Source organism: Rhamphochromis longiceps, linkage group LG19 (assembly GCF_057381845.1).
Source record: "Rhamphochromis longiceps isolate RC_006_pf linkage group LG19, R_longiceps_female_GT1.1, whole genome shotgun sequence".
NCBI lineage: Eukaryota > Metazoa > Chordata > Actinopteri > Cichliformes > Cichlidae > Rhamphochromis > Rhamphochromis longiceps.
In genome coordinates this window covers 22,366,590-22,387,483 of record NC_140575.1, presented here as the reverse complement: position 1 = coordinate 22,387,483, position 20,894 = coordinate 22,366,590, and the positions used below count along the sequence as shown (strand labels likewise).

The following is a 20,894-nucleotide window of genomic DNA, read 5'->3' as shown; positions in this document are numbered from 1 at the left end:
TTACACATCCTCGCGGCTTTGTTTTTTTAGACAAACCAAGGGGTGTACAGTACAGTTCAACTAGAGTTAAATGTCACAGATGTGAAACTGATAGCTTAAAAGGTCTATCTAATTATGCTGCCAGTAATGCAAATCATTATTGTAGTGCATTAAATATTAATCTGTTTTTTATTTATAGAAATTGTTTCTTCTTCATCATCATCAATTGTTTGGTAATGCCTTAGAAGTTTCCCCTTTTGCTTAAAACACCAGCAGCAGCAGTTGGAATAATGAGAGCAGACAAAGCAATAAAATACAGAGTAGTTACGGCAATAAAATTATATAACTCTAATATTTTTAATTAAGTCACACATTTAAGTACGATCTTCCACCAGTGTTTATTGCTTTAATTTCTATAGCAGCACATTCAAGTGTTGTTTAATAGCTGGAGAGGATTGCCTCTCTGCCCTTCACAACTTACTCAAAAGGGATCTGTTTTGCATTACGACCACTATTTCTACAGGTGAAAAGTGAAAGAAATGTGTTCCTCAGCTTTGACTCAAAAGAGAAGACCCTCTTTAAAATTTATTGCTATACCAAACCTCCAGGGATTGTTTGTTTCATTTCATCTGTACTGCAGTCACAGACACAGTCATACCAACAGGGGTTTTGTGTGTGTCTCTCTGTGTGTGTGTGGCTGGCTCAGACTTGGCAGCTGTTTGTCAGTGTGTTTGTGTGTGTGTATGTGTGTTATGGGGCTGTCAAGGTGTATGAGCCCGATGGGGGTTGTGGACAGAAACAGAGAATAGCGAAGGTTCACGTAGCTGTCACACTCTGCTTCCTACATGACAAAGACTGCCAAAGCCTCCATCCCTTTGCTCTTTCCTTCCTTTACCGACCCTTCCTTTCTCATTCTTCTTCCTTTCGTCTTCTCTTCCCCCCTCATCCTTTCTCTTTCCCCATCCAATGTCTTTTCTCTCCCACCATTGCCGCTGGTCTCTTCCTCTGTTAGTCCACTCTTTATCTCTGTCATCCCTTCGCTTTCGTTCAATTTCTGCTTCAGTTCATTCTTCTCTTTATCTCTCGGCTCCTCTCCCGAGTCCACTGCTTTGTCTCTGTATGTCTCGCTCCTCATGCTTTTTTTTTTCTTTCAAGCAGACAGAGAGCATTTTTCTGTCATCAGCATATCTCCATCCACAATTCTTTAGAGCACTCAGTCAAATACTGAAATGCAAGTGGGCAGTCACTTGTCATTTGTTTTGATTCTTTCCCCCAGACGTTCGCATTTTCACTGTCACTCAAATCCCCCCACACACTCAAAGACACACCGGTGCCCGTCGAGTTTTACTTAAAAGCACTGGGTTTGTAAAAAGCTCAGCTTATTTCAAAAACACAGATGATCTGTTCAAACTTTACAGTTATATTTTTTGTAAAAAGTGCATTTAATATTGGGTTCATGTTCCCCTAAGCACACCAGCTTATTAGTGAGTATGGGTTGTATTAAGTCACTTTCATGGCTCATTGCCTACATTCATTGCTGTTATTGAGGTTTGACTATTTGCAGGTGTTTTACTCTTACATTGGTTACTGTTTGAAAAGTAAAGCACATATTTTTTTGTGCACAGGTGGGTTTTCTTGCTACTTTGTAGGTGTAGTTTTTCCAATTGTGTGAAAGCTACTAAGAAGGAAATTTAAAGTACAGTTGGAGGAATATTATAAATAGGGATGGGTATCGTTTAGGTTTTATCCGATACCGGTGCCAAATCGGTACTTTTGAAACGGTGCCGGTGCTCAAACCGGTGCTTAAAGAATGGAGAACACAAAATTGGTCCAAAACCCTCTCATATTCAGCTGGTTTTGTAAAAAGATAACAATGTTAGCCTTTTCTGCAGCTATGGGGCATATATGGTATCACTCTTAGCTGGAAGCAGTGCTTAAACAATGGAAAAAATACAAACTTTGTCCAAAAACCTCTCATGTTTAGCTGTTTCCCTCTTTTTCTTTGGTCATTTTAGCCTTTTTGGCCAGGGTGACGGGAGTATCTGCCATCAAACAAGAAGACAGCCACATGTAGCTATGATGGTGTTTGCTAGTTCACCTTACATGCATTAATGTAATAACGTGGTTAGCCTACTCAACATAAATTACACACGAACAACATTAAGCTACTCACGCAGAGAAGAACGGCTGCTGCTGCCATCAAATACGGCACATTTCTCGGCTTTTAAAAAAAACAACGCTATGCGTCGCCAGGTGTTTCATCGGATTCTTGGTGTTACTTCCTTTGACAGTATCAGCTTGTAAGGAAGAGGACTCCCTTACTGCATTTATTTATATTGTATTGTCTGTATAGCACTTTAGAGCACACCTTTCACTTTATTAAAAGCACCTTATCAAGCACTTTATGTAGCATTGCACTTTAAGCATGGATTTGCACACAAGAAGTTTAAATATTTATTGACTATTTATTGGGAATTTTAAAATCAGTTGGTAGCCTTGTTTCAGATCCTGCACAGCTGCTCCTCATCAAGGAATGTGGTGGTTGTCTGTCAGGAGAGAAGAATGGTGATTGAGATTGTGATTAAGGTTTACCAATAAGGAAAACTAAGGCAAATGTGTGTGTGAAATCTAGGGATAAAAGTAGTGATGGCCCGCTTGAAGCTGACGCTCCGGAGCGTGTGTCGAAAAAAACAACACACTGGTTCAGAAGCACTGTGTCGAGGCTTGCTTCGTTTGGCAAAAGTCACGTGACCAGTGACGTCCGAAGCTTCATTACGCACGTAACTGCTTCGGTACCTGATTCAAACGGATATAAGGAAGTGAATCATCCACGGGATTCGTGGAGTGTGTTGATGGTGACAGAGAGCGAAGAGGTGATCATTCCACTGACAGATATGGAGCCAGCGAGGAAGAGAGGACGTTCTGGCGTGTGGGAATATTTTGAGTTGATTTTGCTCAATTCATTTTATCTGCCGAAGTGAAAAACTTGAAATGTCCAAAATCATGTTTTCATAATGTAAATATCATTACAGCATATGACTTTAGGAACACTTCCATGTGAATTAAAGCTAATGAAGACTACAACAATGTATTTGACACTATACGTACATTACATTGCTACACAGTTTAGAAAATCATTTTGTTTATTGTTTTTAGGTGATAGTCTGCAGGACCCAGGAATACCTGCATATCTACCAGCTTGCAGTGTAGTTCCTGCACTCCACAGCCTCTTCTGTTCCATGCAAGTGGATTTTCTCCAGGGCAGGAGAAACTATTTCTAAGAAAAGAAACACTCAGCCAGCGCACAGTAACACTAATCCTCTTTTTAAATGTAAATAACAAAAGGGCTACCTGACATAGAGCATGTTTTTACTTTGCAAGTTCTTGATTAGGGGTGGGTTTTGATTATCGCCTTTCTGATTACAATCCATGCTAAATTGAATAAAGTGATATTGATTCATTAAAATCCCGTGTCGATTTGTAAATTAACGTTATTATGCCTGAAACGCCAGCATCTCAGGTTAAACCTCACAACATGTCGTCAAACACCATACAGCTAAAACAGTAACTGGGAGCAGGTTTACGGATTCTGCATACAAACGTGAACACAGAGCGCGGACCCGACGCGTCAGAGTCAGATTTTGGTGCGTTGTCGGGTCCGCGCTGTGTTTGCCTCTTTTTTTTCCCGCTGGCTTCTGCAGCTGCAGGTTTCATAACTCTCTGTTTACATCTCTAATTAAGTCTCACATGTGTCAGCTTTCTTTTAATAGATACGAAATTATGGATATATACTGTTAAATGATCAGAATTGTAATATTTCTGACTGAGGCAAAACTTTCCAGATTCCAATCAAATTGAATCGGATCCTGTATCGAATCAAAAATGATTCTACAAATCAGTGACGATGCAGCCGTACTCAGCTCCCTAAGCATTTTCCCTTTCCAGTTCACAATCAATCCCACCCCTAGGTCAAAAATATGTATAGGACAATTGGCCTCATCTAATATTTTGTATGAACCTGTCCAGCTGTCCAGTGATTAAACGACAAGTAGATGGAGGCAGGACTTCACAGCAGGGGCATACTCCATAATGTGCTGTGCATTCTCATATGTATATTATATATATTGCTCACTTATTGTATTTACCAACATCAAGGAGTTATGAGCAAAGAAAGGCCACACCATAGTGCATGTTTAAATAGGGAAAGTTTATTGATCAAAATGTATTACGCAAATACGCATTACATTTTTTTCAGCCCCCCAATCGAGAAAACAAAACCAATTACATGTTCAAAGCAACGGAACGGTGGCCCAATATCAGAGAGAACTCCACTCTTGAGTGAGCAGCGATGATTGAGCAGTCCGTTTTATTTTGCAGATTCAAGCTGCTCTTCAAAATTTTCACCACCAGATGTCACCGGAGAGGACTGTGTTGAAAAGCTTCGAGTAATGAACCGTTTTTCAATACAAGCTTCAGTGCTTCGGAAAGCTTCATTTGGCCATCACTAGAGCAAAGGTGCAAAGGTGGAAAGGCATGCAGCATCAATTTCAGCAAATCCAGCTACAAGTTAACGCTGTAACTGATAAGCCTGACCCACCAGAGGCGCCAGCGCCCCCTACAACATCTGAAGAACAAGAACTTGGATTCAATGGTGAAGACATTCCAGTGGACAGTGGGTCCAGGTCTTTAATTGAACCAAAACTTTTTCCTCTGTCACCAGAAGATGACATTGAACATTTTCTGACTACGTTTGAAAGAATGGCAAATGTGTGTCGATGGCCCAGAGATGAGTGGGCTATTCGTCTTGTTCCCCTGTTGACAGGTAGAGCCCGCACAGCCTACATTCTTATGGATTTAACAGACTCTGAGAATTATGATAAGGTGAAAGAGGCAATTCTGGCAAAATATGAGACACCTACAGACGCCGCTTCAGATCTCTGAAAGTTGAGCTTTATGTAAGATTGAAAGACCTGTTTTCAAGATGGATTAAACCTGAAAAATCAACTGTAGAAGAAATATCTGAGCAGATAATTCTGGAGCAGTTTTTGAGAATGGTTAATCCAGAGCTGGAGACTTGGATACGTGAGCATGACCCGAAGACTGCAAAGGAAGCAGCTAGCCTCGCAGAGGTTTTCACTTCAGCCAGAAAAGGAAGCAAGAGCACCTACTTCAGCCAGGAGACCCACTACGCCCAACCAAGTAAGTCCATTGGGGGTGAACAGGGTTCTGGTCAAGTTCAGGCTAGAAATCTTTCTAGTTCTAGGCAGCTCCCTTCTCATAGACCTCACAATGTGAAGAAATCCTTTAAGTCTTCAGTTCAGGATATTAAATGTTATCACTGTCATAACTTTGGCCATACACAACAATTTTGCCCTGCCCTTAAGTCAAAACCATCTCTTTTGTGTGCAGTTCCAAGACCAGCCACAGAGCCAGTAGGAAAGAAAGCTTGTACTGTCCCTGTTTTAATTAATAGGCGTAAAGAGGAAGCTTTGCTTGACTCTGGGTGCTTTCAGACTCTTGTACACTCTAGCATAATTTCAGGAGAAAAGCTAAGTGGGGTTGGGGCTACAATAAGTTGTGTGCATGGAGACGAACACAGGTACCCCACTGCTGAGGTTTACCTGACCGTAGGAGGTCAAACCTACTTGTTAGTGGTAGTTGTTGTTCCTAGTTTGCCATATTCAGTGATACTTGGTAATGACATCCCCACTCTTTTTGATCTAATACATCAGTCAGATTATGACCCTCAAGTGAGTGCTGAGAAAGACATTCAAGGCTTAAGTGATGAATCTGGAAGCTCACTTCCTCTAGATATGACAGTTGAACCATTTAAACCCTGTCATGTAGTCACAAGAGCACAAAGTGCAAAGGAAATGATGCAAGAACTACCCTTTTTTGAGGAGTCTCTCGAAACGGAGCCAGGGAAGATTAGGAAGTCTAGGGCTCAGAAAAGAAGAGAAAAGTTCAAAGGCTCAGGGGAAAAAGGTACAGCATTGTTCCCTGAGCCAAATAACCAACTTGAGTTTGATGTTCCCTCAGATTTAGGTGCACTCCAAAGAAGCGACCCTACTCTAAAACCCTGGTTTGAGAAGGTAACAGAGGTAGAGGGGTCTAGTCAAGGTCAGGTAAGCTGTCTTGCAGACACTGTTTACTTGATTAAAGGAGGCATCTTGTACCAGAGAAAGGGGAAGTGCGAAGCTGTAGCACTCCCACAACAGTTTAGGAACAAAGTTATGGATTTGGGTCATTCAATTCCATGGGCAGGTCATATGGCTTTTCACAAAACACTGAATAGGATCAGCAGTCGTTTTGTTTGGCCAGGGATGTATGTATCCAGGTTTCTGAGTTTTGCCGTTCCTGTGAAAAATGTCAGTTGACCTCAGGCAAAGGAGTAGCGCGAGCCCAGTTGCAACCATTGCCAATTATTGAAACACCATTTGAGAGGCTAGGCATGGATATCGTGGGCCCTTTAGAGAGGAGCTCCACCGGTCATCGCTACATATTAGTCATATGTGACTATGCAACACGGTTTCCTGAGGCCTTCCCACTCAGATCAATTAAAGCTCGTCACATTGCTAATTGTCTTCTGCAGCTTTTCTCTACGGTAGGCATACCAAGAGAAATTCTGACGGATTGTGGAACGAACTTTCTATCCAAGTTGTTGCAGCAGGTTTATAAGCTGTTAGGGATAAAGGGACTTAAGACCACCCCTTATCACCCTCAAACGGATGGGCTAGTGGAGAGATACAACCAGACTCTCAAAAGTATGCTGCGCAAGTTTGTCTCTGACACAGGTGCTGATTGGGATCAATGGCTGCCCTACCTTCTGTTCGCCTACCGGGAGGTCCCGCAGGTTTCCACTGGCTTCTCGCCTTTTGAACTTTTATACGGTCGCCAAGTGAGAGGCCCCCTGGATCTGCTTAAGGACTGCTGGGAGGAATCCAAAGCAGAGGGCGAAAACATTGCAGCCTACGTCATCACCTTGAGAGAGAGGTTGGAGAAAATGGCATCATTGATGCAAGACAACATGAAAGCTGCACAAAAACATCAAAAGACTTGGTATGATCACAAGGCCAGGGATAGGGTCTTCCTTCCAGGTCAGAAAGTACTGTTATTGCTTCCCACCAGCGATAACAAGTTGCTGACAAAATGGCATGGACCATACGAGATCGTCAGACAAGTGAGTAAAGTCACTTATGAGCTGAATATGCCAGAAAGGGTTAAAAAATATCAGACATTTCACGTGAACTTGTTGAAGGAATTCCACAGCCGACAAGAGCCGGTCTATCAGTTACTGGTGTGTTCAGTTGAGGATGAGGAGGTGACTGAGAAGTTCCTTCCAGCTAACATTCAAGTTTGTGCTTCAGTTGACCTCTCTCATTTGTCTCCTACTGAGCAGGCTGATATAAAACCACGCGTGGACCCACAGCTCTTTCGAGAAACACCAGGCTTTACATCACTGGTTCAGCACAAGATACGGGTGAAGGAGGATGCACCCGTTCGACAAAAGAGTTACAGAATTCCTGAACGGTTGGTGCCAGTGCTACAGAAAGAAATAAAACTGATGTTGGACCTGGGAATCATTGAGGTGTCAAGCAGTGAGTGGTGCAGCCCGATTGTTTTGGTACCAAAGAAAGATGACACCCTGAGATTCTGTATTGATTTCAGATATTTGAATGCAGTATCCAAGTTTGATCCCTACCCAATGCCCAGGGTGGATGACCTGCTGGAGAGAGTTGGATCAGCAACGTACATTACAACACTTGATTTGTGTAAAGGATACTGGCAAGTGGCTTTGGCACCAGAAGCGAGAGAGCTGACAGCCTTCAAAACTCCTTTTGGTATGTACCAATTTAAAGTCATGCCATTTGGGCTTCAAGGTGCACCAGCGACATTCCAACGATTAATGGACCATGTACTGAGAGATGTGTCAGCATTCTCTGCAGCATATCTGGATGACGTGGTGGTGTACAGCCAGTCCTGGGAAGAGCATGTCATTCACCTACAGAAGGTGCTACACTCCATCAGAATGGCTGGACTGACTATCAATCCCAAGAAGTGCTCCATAGCCAAGAGAGAAGTGGAGTACTTGGGCTTTGTAGTTTGCTCTGGGAAGATAAAGCCACAGGTTGGAAAGATTGAAGCAATTCAGTCCTTCCCAGTTCCGACAACAAAAAGGAAGGTGAGAGGTTTTCTGGGTCTAGTAGGCTGGTACCGGAAATTCATACCTTCTTTTGCAGAGCGATCCACTGTACTTAATAACCTAACAAAAGGCTCAGCCCCTAACAAAGTGCGTTGGACGGAAGACTGTGAGCGAGCATTCAGAGACCTCAAGGAAGCAGTTTGCACACATCCAGTTCTACACAGTCCAGACTTCAACAAGCCATTCATCTTGCAAACTGATGCTTCGGGAGTTGGCCTTGGTGCTGTCCTTCAGCAAGAGGTGGATGGTGAAAGAAGGCCTGTGGTGTTTCTGAGTCGGAAACTACTCGACAGGGAGACGAGGTATTCGACGGTGGAGAAAGAGTGCTTGGCCATGAAATGGGCTATTGAGGCCTTGAGGTATTATCTTCTGGGACGTCACTTCACTCTGGAGACTGATCATCGTGCCCTCCAGTGGTTGAACCGCATGAGGGATGCGAATGCCCGCATTGCAGGATGGTACCTGTCTCTGCAGCCTTATGACTTTACGGTCCAGTATAGGCCGGGGAAGTCAAATGTGGTTGCTGATTGTTTATCTAGGATGACAGAGGACTGAAGCACTTCGTGCTTAAGAGAGGGAGGAGGAAATGTAAGGAAGAGGACTCCCTTACTGCATTTATTTATATTGTATTGTCTGTATAGCACTTTAGAGCACACCTTTCACTTTATTAAAAGCACCTTATCAAGCACTTTATGTAGCATTGCACTTTAAGCATGGATTTGCACACAAGAAGTTTAAATATTTATTGACTATTTATTGGGAATTTTAAAATCAGTTGGTAGCCTTGTTTCAGATCCTGCACAGCTGCTCCTCATCAAGGAATGTGGTGGTTGTCTGTCAGGAGAGAAGAATGGTGATTGAGATTGTGATTAAGGTTTACCAATAAGGAAAACTAAGGCAAATGTGTGTGTGAAATCTAGGGATAAAAGTGGTGCAAATAAGTGTTTGTAAGTTAATGATTACTCACCTTTCTTGCCTGTGTCCTCTTCAAGGTGTTTGGGCAAATGTTTCCCCAGGGGTCCAGACACCATTTAAAGGTTCCGGGAGAGTCCATTGGTAAAGAGAGTGTGGTGAATCTTTTTGTGCTTGGGTTTCTGGGTTTTTATAATATTGGGTTTAGTGTAACATTAAAGTGTGAAATATTTATTAATATGTAAATGTGAAGATGTATTTATGTATTTATTTATTCTTATTGATATATTGTATACTGTGGTGGAAGGTTGGGATTTAAGAATTTACCTGAGAGTGGAATAATGGTTAAGTCTGTGACAGCTGAACATATTTAAGGCTGCCAGTTGTCATTAGAGGTGGATTTTTTGTGCTGTGAAGAAGCTCGACAAGTTAATTGTTGTAAGGAGAGCCATATAGCAAATAAATACTTTGTTCCACTACACTTGCCTTGGTCTGTCTCACTGTGTTTCCAGCCGCGAAGGGCTGCCCTGTTACACAGCTTAAAGCACTTGTTGCAGGCTGCTGATTTTGCATATTTTGCTGTGAAGTACAGCCAGACTTTTGACCGCTTCGCCTTGGGCATTTTTAATCTGTAGCTCTGCATAAGAGAACGTACGTACCTGGCCCCGCCTACTGTCCTCAGAAACGTAAAATGATTGGCTAGAAGTGTATCACAGCTCAGGAAAAAAAAGCACCGAAATAAAGCACCGAAATGTGCGCTGCTTTTCGGTCTGGTTACTACCGTTTATGTCAGAACCGGTGCCATCATGGCACCGGACACCGGTACCCATCCCTAATTATAAAATATATATCAAGGTGAAGTAATAGATGATCCAAATGAGTAAAATAGAGAAAAACTGTGACCAAGGTGCTAAAGTTGAAGCTTCCAAACAATAGCCAATGTCATGGTGCCTACAGCCATCATTTATATAAAGTCTAAGAACGCAACCTAAAATTTCACTGAAGAAAAACAAATGGATTTGCTGTAAATTTGACTTGTGTTACATTAAACATCAAAGAGCATGCTCCCTATTTCATGTTTTTTTTTAATGTACTTTTACTTCAGTTTTTTGGAGATACAGTAATTTAATAAAAAAGTTTTAAATACGCCCTACTCTCCAAGCAAAACGTGAAATGTGCACTCTCTAAATAAACGTATAACCTTGTGTAACCCTGCATGAGTTAGGCAGTTACAAACTCAGGTGCTTCTGTGAGAGTGGTTGCATCAATTTAGTTTCAGCAGCATCTCCTAGGCAACATAAATAGCATGTGTTATCCCACCAACCTCTTAAAATATGAGAAAAATCCTGTTTGGTGCATGGATATGTGACCTTCAAGTGACACTTTCACTTTCAGCTTTAATCTGTAATTTTGTTTCTTCAAATTGGTAAGAGATGTGCAGGTAAAAGCAGCAGGGGCAATTTTTAAAAGAAACAACCAGCACATTTCGAACTTCAGCTATTTCTGTATTTAACTCGATTTTAAATAGCTAACTGAGAAAACAGGTTTTCAGACACTTTAAATATTGCTGGTTTTCAAAGTCTGAGGTCATGTTTCTCTGCTGGAAAATGGGTTCTGGTGAGAGAAGCAGAAAGGGGAGTTCAACTATCCTGGGATCTTATTCATGAGTGATGGGAAGGTGGAATGTGAGGTGGACCAGCGGATTAATCCAGCATCTTTGTGGTTGTTTTGGGACTGTTGTAGTAAAGAGAAGGCTGAGCTAAGAGGTGAAGCTTTCAATTTACCAGTCCATCTAGATTTCAGACCTCACTGATGGTCATGAGATCTGGGTAATGAGTTTCCTCTGAAGGGTGTATGAGTTCAAAGATAGGCTGGGGAGCTTGAAGTAGAACTGCTGCTCCTCTGTGTTAAAAGGAGCCAGTTGAAGCCGTTTAGGCATCTGGTTAGGATGCCTCCTGGGTGCCTCCCTCTGCAGTGTTTCTGCACATATCCAAGTGGGATGAGATCCCAGGGTAGACCCACAACCCACAGGATAGATTATATATCTCATCTGGATTGGGAGGAATGCTCCAGGAGGAAATGGAAAGTGTTGCTGGGGAGAAGGACATTAGGAATATCCTGCTTAGCCTGCTCCAACCACAACTCAACTTTTGATAAGTAGAAGATGATGAATGGATGTTTGCTGAAGCTTCTGCTTATTTATACCTGTTGATCTCATGGTGTGTGCGAGTTTTTATTTCACTGAATTCCAACTTAAAAATATTTTTTGTTATTGACTGGGGCTAGGAGGCATGAATTTCTAGCTTTTGAAAGAGGGCAAAATTGGATTCAATCAAATATTAATCTTTTCAGGTTGGATAAAAGATTCTTAAGGTTTGTGTCTATGTGTGAACAAGATCCACAGTTATAGGGTTGGATCAAATATATATTCATGATTATTTTTCTTGATTAATCTCTTCTTCAATAACACCCCCCCCCCCCCCAAAAAAAAAACAAACAAACAAACAAAAAAAAAACCCTGTTAAGCTAGTCCTCTAAATATTTCAGAAGATGACATCTTTAATCTAAAAACTGCTGTCACATAAAATAAGACATCAAGCTGAATTATTATTAATTAATCACAACAGTTGCCCATTTCTACTAATCACGTAATCAAGTCAGTAATGCTTAATTTTGTTTCAGACTCTGCCACATTTCTGCACGTACGCGCACATGTCACACACAACTACAGACAAAAAAACGTGTCTGTACGTCACTCTCGTCAGACGTGAGCTGCCCGACCAACAATACTTTCACCCCGCCAACAGGATCCTTTGCCATCCTCGTTTTGATCTTCAGACGTGCTTTGTTCTGCTTGACTGAGCTTGTGCAGACCACTTATGCACGCAGGGACACATGCTCCGCATGCACACCAACCCCATACACACACATGCGTGCGGGCAGCTAGTGGCTGCGTGTTCAGTGGCAATATTATTAATGGGGTGTGTCTAGGCTGTCGTAAACATCTCCCAACAGCACTCAGCGAAAACAGACGCACGGCGACACCCCCGCATCTCCCTCCACTTAAGCAGCCTGAAGATTTCAGCAGAGCACCTTGCCTGGAGCGACTCCACAGTCCCAGTTCCAGCATCTCTCTGTATCTCCTGACCACAAACTGCTCTATAAATCCCGCTTGCATCCACATACAGACAAAATAACACTTCCTCTCTTTCTTTGCTCCATTCTTCCACTCTGTGTCCTTTCTTCCCCTCCCTTATTCCATCTGCTTGGGGTGAAGGTTTGTCTTGATTAGGAGACTCTGTTTGCTGCCTCTTTTATCACTAGCTGTGCAGAAAGGAGCAAACTGGCAGTGGGCAAATGAAAGCCCTCTATCTCCTTCTTATGCTCAACTCCCACCTCACTCACTGGCCCCCGATTTCTTTACTTTTGTTGTTCTTACTTACTTTTTAAAATCTTTTATTCCGTCTCGTGTTTTTTTTCTGTTCTCCCTCTTATTTGTTTTACTTGTCTCATGTTTCCTGTCTGTGTAATTTCCTGTTCTTTCTTTATTTAGCCCCATCCTACTCTCCCTCACTCCTGCAAAATAGCTACTCGAACAAGTGTAGATTCTTTGCATGACTTATTTGTGTAGACGGTGAATCAAGTAGTCATCAAACTGACACGCTCTACATATCAATGAGACCTGCTTTCCCTTCTTCACATTCATGAGTAATGGCTCAGCGCTGTCCCTGGGCTCATTTTGTACAATGCAATGAAGAAAGCACTAGATAATCTCCAGTGAACAAGGACTGTAGAGGAAGTAGGGAACGTGGGAGTGGGGTCTTTCTGAGGTGACACTTTGACAGAGAAATAGTATCAAAGATAGTGTCTGGTCCCAGGTGGCACCCGTACTAGCTTCTATTTATCGTCTGTGTTTCTGTTTGTGCCTGTATCAGTGATATGAGGAGAAAAGAAGTCTGATATGAATCAAATACACAAATGCATGCACCAGCACACAAACGCACACCTACAGTAATATGCGTGGACATAAATAAACATATGTGGTCATGCGTGAGCTCCCAGCGCCAATTCTATCCTAGTAAAGAAAAACCTCCTGGTGACTAAGCTACAATGGGTTAGAGGTTAAATGTTTGATATATCCAATAAATGTGTTGCGCTAGCAGAAATTTCACTTCAAAGTCACCTTCAGAATGTGTATATGTGCAGACGGCATGTGACTAGAATACTGTAAAACTTGCTATAATAGCTAGAATGCTTTATTTATCTCGGCGAACGGCAGAACCTGAGATTTATTGGCGCTGGGACATAATTTCTTTCGGCAGGTCGTCAGCAGCGTTTATTTCTAAAAGTGTTATAATTTACTCCTGTGTGTGCGTATGTGTGTGTGTGTGTGCACATCACTGCAACTCCTACTACTGCTACAGTACTGCAACTTCTTATGTTGCAACTTTTTCCAGTATATGGGGCCATAATAATCACGTAAAGTAATCAGTTACTTGGCCAAAAAACATGAGTTATTGTTGATATAAATGATCAATGGCTACAGCACACAGTGTAATTTGTCTTGTATTAAAGCCTCCAGAAAAGAGTGATATAAGCCCTTTAGACTTTTTTGCAAATAGGGGCAATGCTGTTTACCTTGTAAACAGATATATTATATATTTCTTTGCATACATAAATCTTATTTACAATATTTAAAAGCTTCTATTATTGTTATATTTCTTCTTTTCCAACAGTACCTCAGTGACACGTGCAGAAGGAAAATGCCGGAAAGAAGGAAAAAAATTCAGAAATATTATGGTTTTTGGGGCAGAAAAATAAAGTGTACCAAGAAAAGAATCACGCACACACATCAGTGCCAGACTCTCAGATATAAGCATGCGTAAGCCCACATATTCATGGAGCAGTGTGCAAGAACTTGAATCTGATATCCCCCTGTGGGGGTCATTAGCTATTTTCTGATTGGCAGTGGATTTTTTTTACATGTTTTTTAAATGTTCTTGGAATGTCTGAGCATCAAAGTCCAAAGTGTTCTGACTGGGCAGTCTTGTTAATAATAGATGGTTGAATACTTTTACCCTGGAGCGTTATAAGTACACACAGTGAATCACCGTGTTATTCTGTCAGTCATGTTGTTTCCTTAGCTACTACATGACTGACTACAGCATTTGAAATGAATCTGTATATATCTATATCTATATGGGTCTCCCATTGCCTTAAATTCACTTTGACCTGCCTTGAACAGTCAACTTGACCAGTGATAGCATAGCAAGGAGGAATGAGCCTTTAAAAATGCATGCATTAGCTAGGACTCTATCCTCACAGCACTGACTCTGGAGAGCAGGATCATGTGGCCCACACCTCATGTGTGGCCTTCCACACATATCCTGTGGATATATACTATAAGCAGTCAAAGAGCTAGACTAGCAAAGGTCAGTAGAAATTTTTAATATATCCCCCAACCCTGAGTTAAAGTCCTGACCTGAATTATTGTTTCAGTGGACCTCTAAGTGTGTGACTACATGAATAAATGTTACTGTTTTATAGAGTTTTGGGGTGTGCATGTGTATGCATGAGTGCTTTTCAACGCCTTTCAAGTTGTTTTTTAAAAAACTGGCTTCAAACAACAACCACGGGCCCTCACAAGTGATAAAAACAAGTGTGTGTGTGTGTGTGCTAGTGTCTGTACCTTCAATAGCAAATGGCTTTCCCACAGTAAGCAGTTTGCAGTCTGCATCGATAGAGACCTCATAGTCCAACAGGGCTTTATCCATGATGAATGCATCCAGGGCAGGAGGATCTGTCCTTCACCACCAACAACACACACACGCACACACACACATCACAAGAAGTGAGAGAGTAACATTAATTGAAGACGATTAATCTTCGGTTTTACAAATCAGATTCTGTTTCCACACAATTCCTAAATCTCCAGACCTGCTCAGGAACCTTGGATTTAGGGCTGTTATGCCACTGTGTCATTTATACAGGGGATACGATTAACTGCATTCTAATACACTATGTAAACACATACATCATTACCTAAACCAACATCCTCTGTCGCGGACTGATAAGGCATTATACACACTGCTGAAGACTTTCCTACTCTGGCAATATCGATCCAATTGACCCTGATTGACCCTTAATTATAGACTGTTCCTCTGTGTGCAGCCTGTGCTGCTGACCATGGTTGGCAGAGGATTAGTTCCAGGAAATAAGGCTCAACAGACAGGGTCTGAATGATAGACCTACACACAGATATGTATATACGTTCGATGCAGAGACTTTCAAAGTGATAATAATGAACAAATAAACTCAGATTTGAAAGGCATAAAGAAGACGTGTACAAATATAGTCAGTCCAATGGAAAAATAGACAAGACTGATCAAATTACCTGAAACTTGTTGTTATTCAGGACATTTACCACTAAACACAGGCTGACTTTACAAAGTCTTTGCAGTGCTGGGAAGAAGGAAAGTCTGTTTTTCTCTGTCTAGACCTGTCAAATACTATGCACAGGGAGAAAAGTGAGGATAGAGAGTTCTTTTGGGACTAAAGAGAGTTGGAAGCTACCCGATGCACGGCCTTGGAATAAGAGTTGTGTGTGTGTGTGTGTATTTGAGCATGCCTATAAATATATAGGCATGAGAGTGAGCAGGTACAACTGTAAGCTCTAAGCTTGTGTATGTGCACACGTGTGCACAATTTCCTCTGAGCTTATATGTTTGTGTGCACCTGCATGTGTATCGTGCCTCTCCAGGAGAAGGCTTGGGATTTTTCTTCTTTAAGATTTGACTGCAGTATTGGGGTCAGTAGTTCTGCCAACACAGTATTTTACAGCCTTACTCCAGTTCTCTGCACTGCTGTGACTTCGACTTCTGCTTTGCCTCACACGCAAACAAATGCCGCCTTCATCTTTTCTGTTCTCATCCTCTTTCTCTGAACAAGCGCTTTCTATCTTCCCACTTGAATCACAAAGTCAGCACATGCACCATCTCAGTAGCTCTGCTGGTGCTCTCTGGAGTAGGCATTGTGTCTGAGAAGTGTGTGCGTCGTTGTGGTTGTGCTTGGTACAGTACATGGGCAGGATAAAATTATTATTATTATTATTTTTTTACTATTTTTGTACCCTGTGAATCCAGTCTAGTGTTTTTGATGTGAAGTTTAAGGGGTCCAACGTGGTAAAACGATCTGATTTTACATAAAATAAAATGATAAAGTAAAATGTAAAAACCTGCCTCAAAACAGAATCTTGTGCCCAAACATTTAATCTTTCTGTCATAAGCCCTTTTCTTTATTCAACAGCAAAACTATGAGCGATGAGATGCCACAAAAACTAAATGCGAATACTAAAAGTATTGCCACTCTCATCCTCGATTGCTGGTAATCTGATGGAGAAGCTAAATCCAGAAGACCGCTGAAGGCAAAACAGTTTAGGCTGCCAGAAACCAAAGTGGGTTCATCCTCAACTGCTTAAGGAAAGCCAGCTGGTACGGAAATAACAGATTTGCTAGATGTGGAGGAGTGAAGGACATGTAAAATAAATAAAAAAGTAAATATACAAAAGCAACATAATTTGTGAATAACTAATATAATGAATGACGAGTGTGAACATAGTCTAATTAACTGGTTATTCAGAATGATTATTTCTTGGATTCCTCTGTATGACCTTTTTTCAGCCTTCAGATCATCTTTATAACTTCTGTAATGAGGTTCATTTATTTCATCCACATCCTTTGCATGAACCTTATGAACAGAACTACTTTCTGTCACACTGACTTTTTTTTTACGGTTTTCCATTCATTTTTATTTTCCCCATCACTTAAATTTGTTTTTTAAGTGCAATTTGTTGTAGCTCTTTCTTTTCATTTTCAATGATTTATGTAAAGCATTTTCAATTTCCTTTGTAAATTAAATGCGATACAAAAATAAACTTGTCTTCTGTGCTTGCTTTCATCTGCTTTCTGTCCCCATTCGACATCAGAGTGAATAATTTTTTCTCAGCACTCCCTACATCAGCCTGCCCCTGACCCTTATTCATCCCTCATTAAAAAAAAGTCTAATTATTTCTTTCTTTATAAACTACAAGGACTAATGAAATATAATTTATGTGTTTTTACCTCGGTTACACCTTATGCTGAATTGTGTCTAGATAAGGAAAAGCTCATGATTATGCATGGTTTAAATACATGCGGCTAGAGCACTGAGCACTTCTTCATATTTCTGTCGCATGCACTTGCAAAACAGTGTGTTCTCTTAATAAGAAAACGCTGATAAATGGGTTGCACACAACAGCACTGCAGGTGTAAAGAAAGCAGAAATCATCCCCAAAGCAAAACTTACATTAAGCTTGTAGCTTGTTCTTCATAATAATTCAAAATAAATATTTAAGAGAGAGAACGAGTAACACGCAAATTGTTGGTGCAATTAGTAGAACTGTTTTGCACAATGTGCATAGAAAATAAGTCCACTGAATATAGAAAGCCACAAATACGAGATGTGAACGTGACTAGATTTTTTTTTTTAGGTTAGCAGGAAAGGAAAAGGGTAAAAATGGTTATTTTCAATATTTCAGACAGTGTCCATGGATTTGATTGTTTCTTACTTTAACATGTGTACACCTTCTGGAGTGGTGGGTTGGTTGAAGCGTCTCATGTAGTCGTGCATCTCCGGGAAACTTTTCTTCATGTAATCCTCAGCACTGCTCTCCCTCACTGTACCAAAACGGAAGCCCAGGGACGGATGGTGCAGCTGTGGAGATGGAATAGGAAGGCATGAGTATAAGAGAGGGTGGATATGTAATTTAAGTGATGAATTCAGGTGATATCATCCTATTTAGGAGTTTAGATAAGGTGCTCCCTTATTCCCAAGGCGTTGCTACAGGAGATGGATCTCCGCATTTGATTTGATATCAATTTTTATACCGGATGTCCGTGCTGATGCAACTCTGCAACCCTCACATTTATCCAGGCTTGAGACCAGAAATAGCGTTGGACATCCTGAGCCTGGGTTTTTGTCTCCTTTAGGTCTTGAACCCAGGATCTTTCAGATGCTAAAATAAGTAAAAAATGTACTTGAGCTGATTTTCTTGACTACAGTTTTGATTTAAGTATTTATTTACTTTGATTCCTCTCTTGAATAAGCCCCTTGCTCCACCAGGCGCCACATTTTGCTCTGATTTCAGGGCTGAACAACAAGTTTCCTTGAAGGATGGGAAACAGTGTATATACCAGGCTTTAAGGTATGTTTTCTCATATTGGTGAGTATGTGAGAAGTGCTACCCAGTCAGCAGTGACATCTATATTAAAGCCCAGCAATTTTAAAGGAGGCAGTGCACACAATGGATCAACTGCCATGGGTGTGTTTCTTGCACAAAACACAACAAACAACACACCACTGCATCCATTTAAATAATGGGTTTACTGCATTTTGCTGGGGCAGAACACAGCCCTATTGTCGGCAGTGGGTCTCCAGTGGGAGTGGAAGAAAGTATTTTTCCCTTATTAAAATTAAGTCTTGGTTGGATAGTTTGTTATATAGATATTGTGCATATTCAAGACCTGAATACAATAAATTCTGCATAACTTTAATTGTCTGTTTTAATTTACCCTTGCCATTAGCGGTATAGTTTGGGCGGGAAGCTTTTAAAGTTATTGTTTGATTTATGTACCGTTTTAACTGTGGGCTGGGAACCTGCCTCAGTGAATTTCCTTTGATAGGCTTTCTTCGATGCATATTGATGTTTGGAAACAACAACAATTTTGGTTCTCCAAAACTCCCAGCTCCCATTTTGATCATCTTTAGCCCAAGAGAGGGCAGCTATCACGATGGGGCACATATTAAATTCACAGTACTCCTGAACTCCCTACAGAGTTTAGGGAAATGGAAAGCAATAAGCCTTCACAAATATTTCACTGTCTTCTCATTAGTTCATCCTTGTGTAAGATTATTATGCGTGTGAATATATGTGTAGCACGCTAACATTTCTGGAGTGGCATGTTTGTGACCTCGAAAGTGGTCTAACCTTGTCATCGTGAATTCCGGAAACCTGCTCGAACGTCTTCTCCCCCACCATTACTGCAGCAAGGTTGGCCGTATAGCTGGACAGCACCAGTAAACAGAAGATAGCCCAAAGGTTCATCAAGAAGCGTCCTGTCCAGCATTTAGGGGTCTGTAGAGTGGAGACGTATGACAGGTGAAACTTGAGTTTGGCTTACCTTTGACAGAAACTAGGTTTGAAAACATATATGTGAGAAAGGACAAAAGCAAAAAAAAGAAAAAGTGTTTAAAAAGGTCCTTTCAAATGTGTCCCAGCTTCAGATATGTACCCTCTTCATCCAGTTCTGCTCCCCAAGGAAAGGCAATCCCATTTATTAAAACAGAGCAAAAGAACTTCTAATGCAAAACACAAAATCTAACAAAATGTGACTGTTAGTGTGACACGTCAAAAATATCTCTCCGTGAAATTGGCTGCTTCGGGGAATGAATCCACCTGAACACTGTGATCATTTATTTATTCCACCAATTAAAATCCACTTAAAAGAAGAAAAGAGATGAATTTCCAGTGTTGTAAGGGCTCGGGATTAATGAGATATTAATTATACAAACAAGGTTGTAACCCATTATAAAGGTTTTTGAAGTGTTTCAGAACTCTTTGCACAATTAATTGGGGAATTCAAAAGGGAGAAACAGAGAATGGCGTGCACAATACAAGCATAAATTGTTGTCGTTCTATTTGTTGTGAGCTTTTTGTTCTATAAGCCTGTCGCACTAATAATAACGGCAGAGTTACAAGTGGAAATTTTGACTGAGGAGCATCTTAAATAATTTTTTTTAACATTATCATTACCCTTATGCCCTCGAATTGCAGTGTAGCAGTGACAATCTTAAAACATGGATTCAGAGAGTCACAGTTTCATGTTTAACAAACCTAAGGAACCACTGCCATTAACCTGCAGTGTGGAGCCAACGGTCAGGACAAAGTTTTATCAGTCCTTAGCCACACGTAATTAGCTGCTTAATAACTTGGTCAAAACTCATGTTGTCTAGATACTCTCAATTCACTTCACAGCTCAGGATGAAAGTCTTAACAGCATGGTGGTACGCTCCTTTCTTTCTTCTTGTTGTTTCCACTGCTGCACATGTGCATGGAGCAGCACAGAATAAATGCATTGCTCAGTAAATTATGGTACTCAAACTAACACTACTAGTAGCTACTGTTAGTGCAGTAAGGGGTTCACAACTAGTTTTAACTCATCTACTGTATATGCTTCTTTTGTGTTCTTTGCTAAGTTTAGCTCTGACTGAGCTAAAGTAAACAGAGCTGTCACAAGAGCTTCAGGGATTATATTTTTTTTAAGTTCTGTTATTCTTTTCTTCCCCTGACACAACAGAGCTGGATTTTCATTCTTTGCACTTTTCATGGTAGTCAAACAACATGACACCAGAGAGATACTGCACATGTACAGGTGCAAATTGATTGTCATAGTCCACAAATGTGCGTGACTGGTCTCTTTGATAAAGAGTGACTGTTGTGATCGAGACAATTACAAAGTACCATCCTGAAATAAATCTCATTTGTCAAGCATATGATGGAGCGAGACATTTGAAACGCCAGTATGCATTGTTTATTCACTGTCATGTGCACAAGTTTAACGTAGCCCTGCCTCAGGGAACAAACAGTTTTAAGAAATTAAAATCTCTTTTTGCCTGTCGTTACAGCTTTCACAACTTTTTCAGCTATTCAGATAAAAAGACAGTGCTATTCACTGAGGCGGACAATAATACCCGAGAAGATGGT

At 41.0% G+C, this 20,894-nt stretch overlaps 1 protein-coding gene and 1 long non-coding RNA gene across 2 annotated transcripts in view; both read right to left on the bottom strand.

Moving 5' to 3' along the window:
• LOC146646721 (glutamate receptor ionotropic, NMDA 3B-like) overlaps nucleotides 1–20,894 on the bottom strand; it is a 47,799-nt gene that overhangs the window by 12,913 nt on the left and 13,992 nt on the right. The window contains exons 5-7 of the mRNA XM_085391125.1: nucleotides 19,119–19,265; nucleotides 17,700–17,845; nucleotides 14,784–14,899 (exon numbers count right to left, since the gene is read on the bottom strand). Coding sequence (XP_085247251.1) covers nucleotides 14,784–14,899; nucleotides 17,700–17,845; nucleotides 19,119–19,265 — 409 coding nt within the window. The remainder of the gene's footprint in view (nucleotides 1–14,783; nucleotides 14,900–17,699; nucleotides 17,846–19,118; nucleotides 19,266–20,894) is intronic.
• Nucleotides 2,626–9,950, bottom strand: LOC146646722 (uncharacterized). The gene is made up of 3 exons (XR_014908808.1): nucleotides 9,150–9,950; nucleotides 3,175–3,256; nucleotides 2,626–2,775 (listed from the first exon to the last, which is right to left on the bottom strand). It is a non-coding gene; the product is annotated as an uncharacterized LOC146646722 (long non-coding RNA).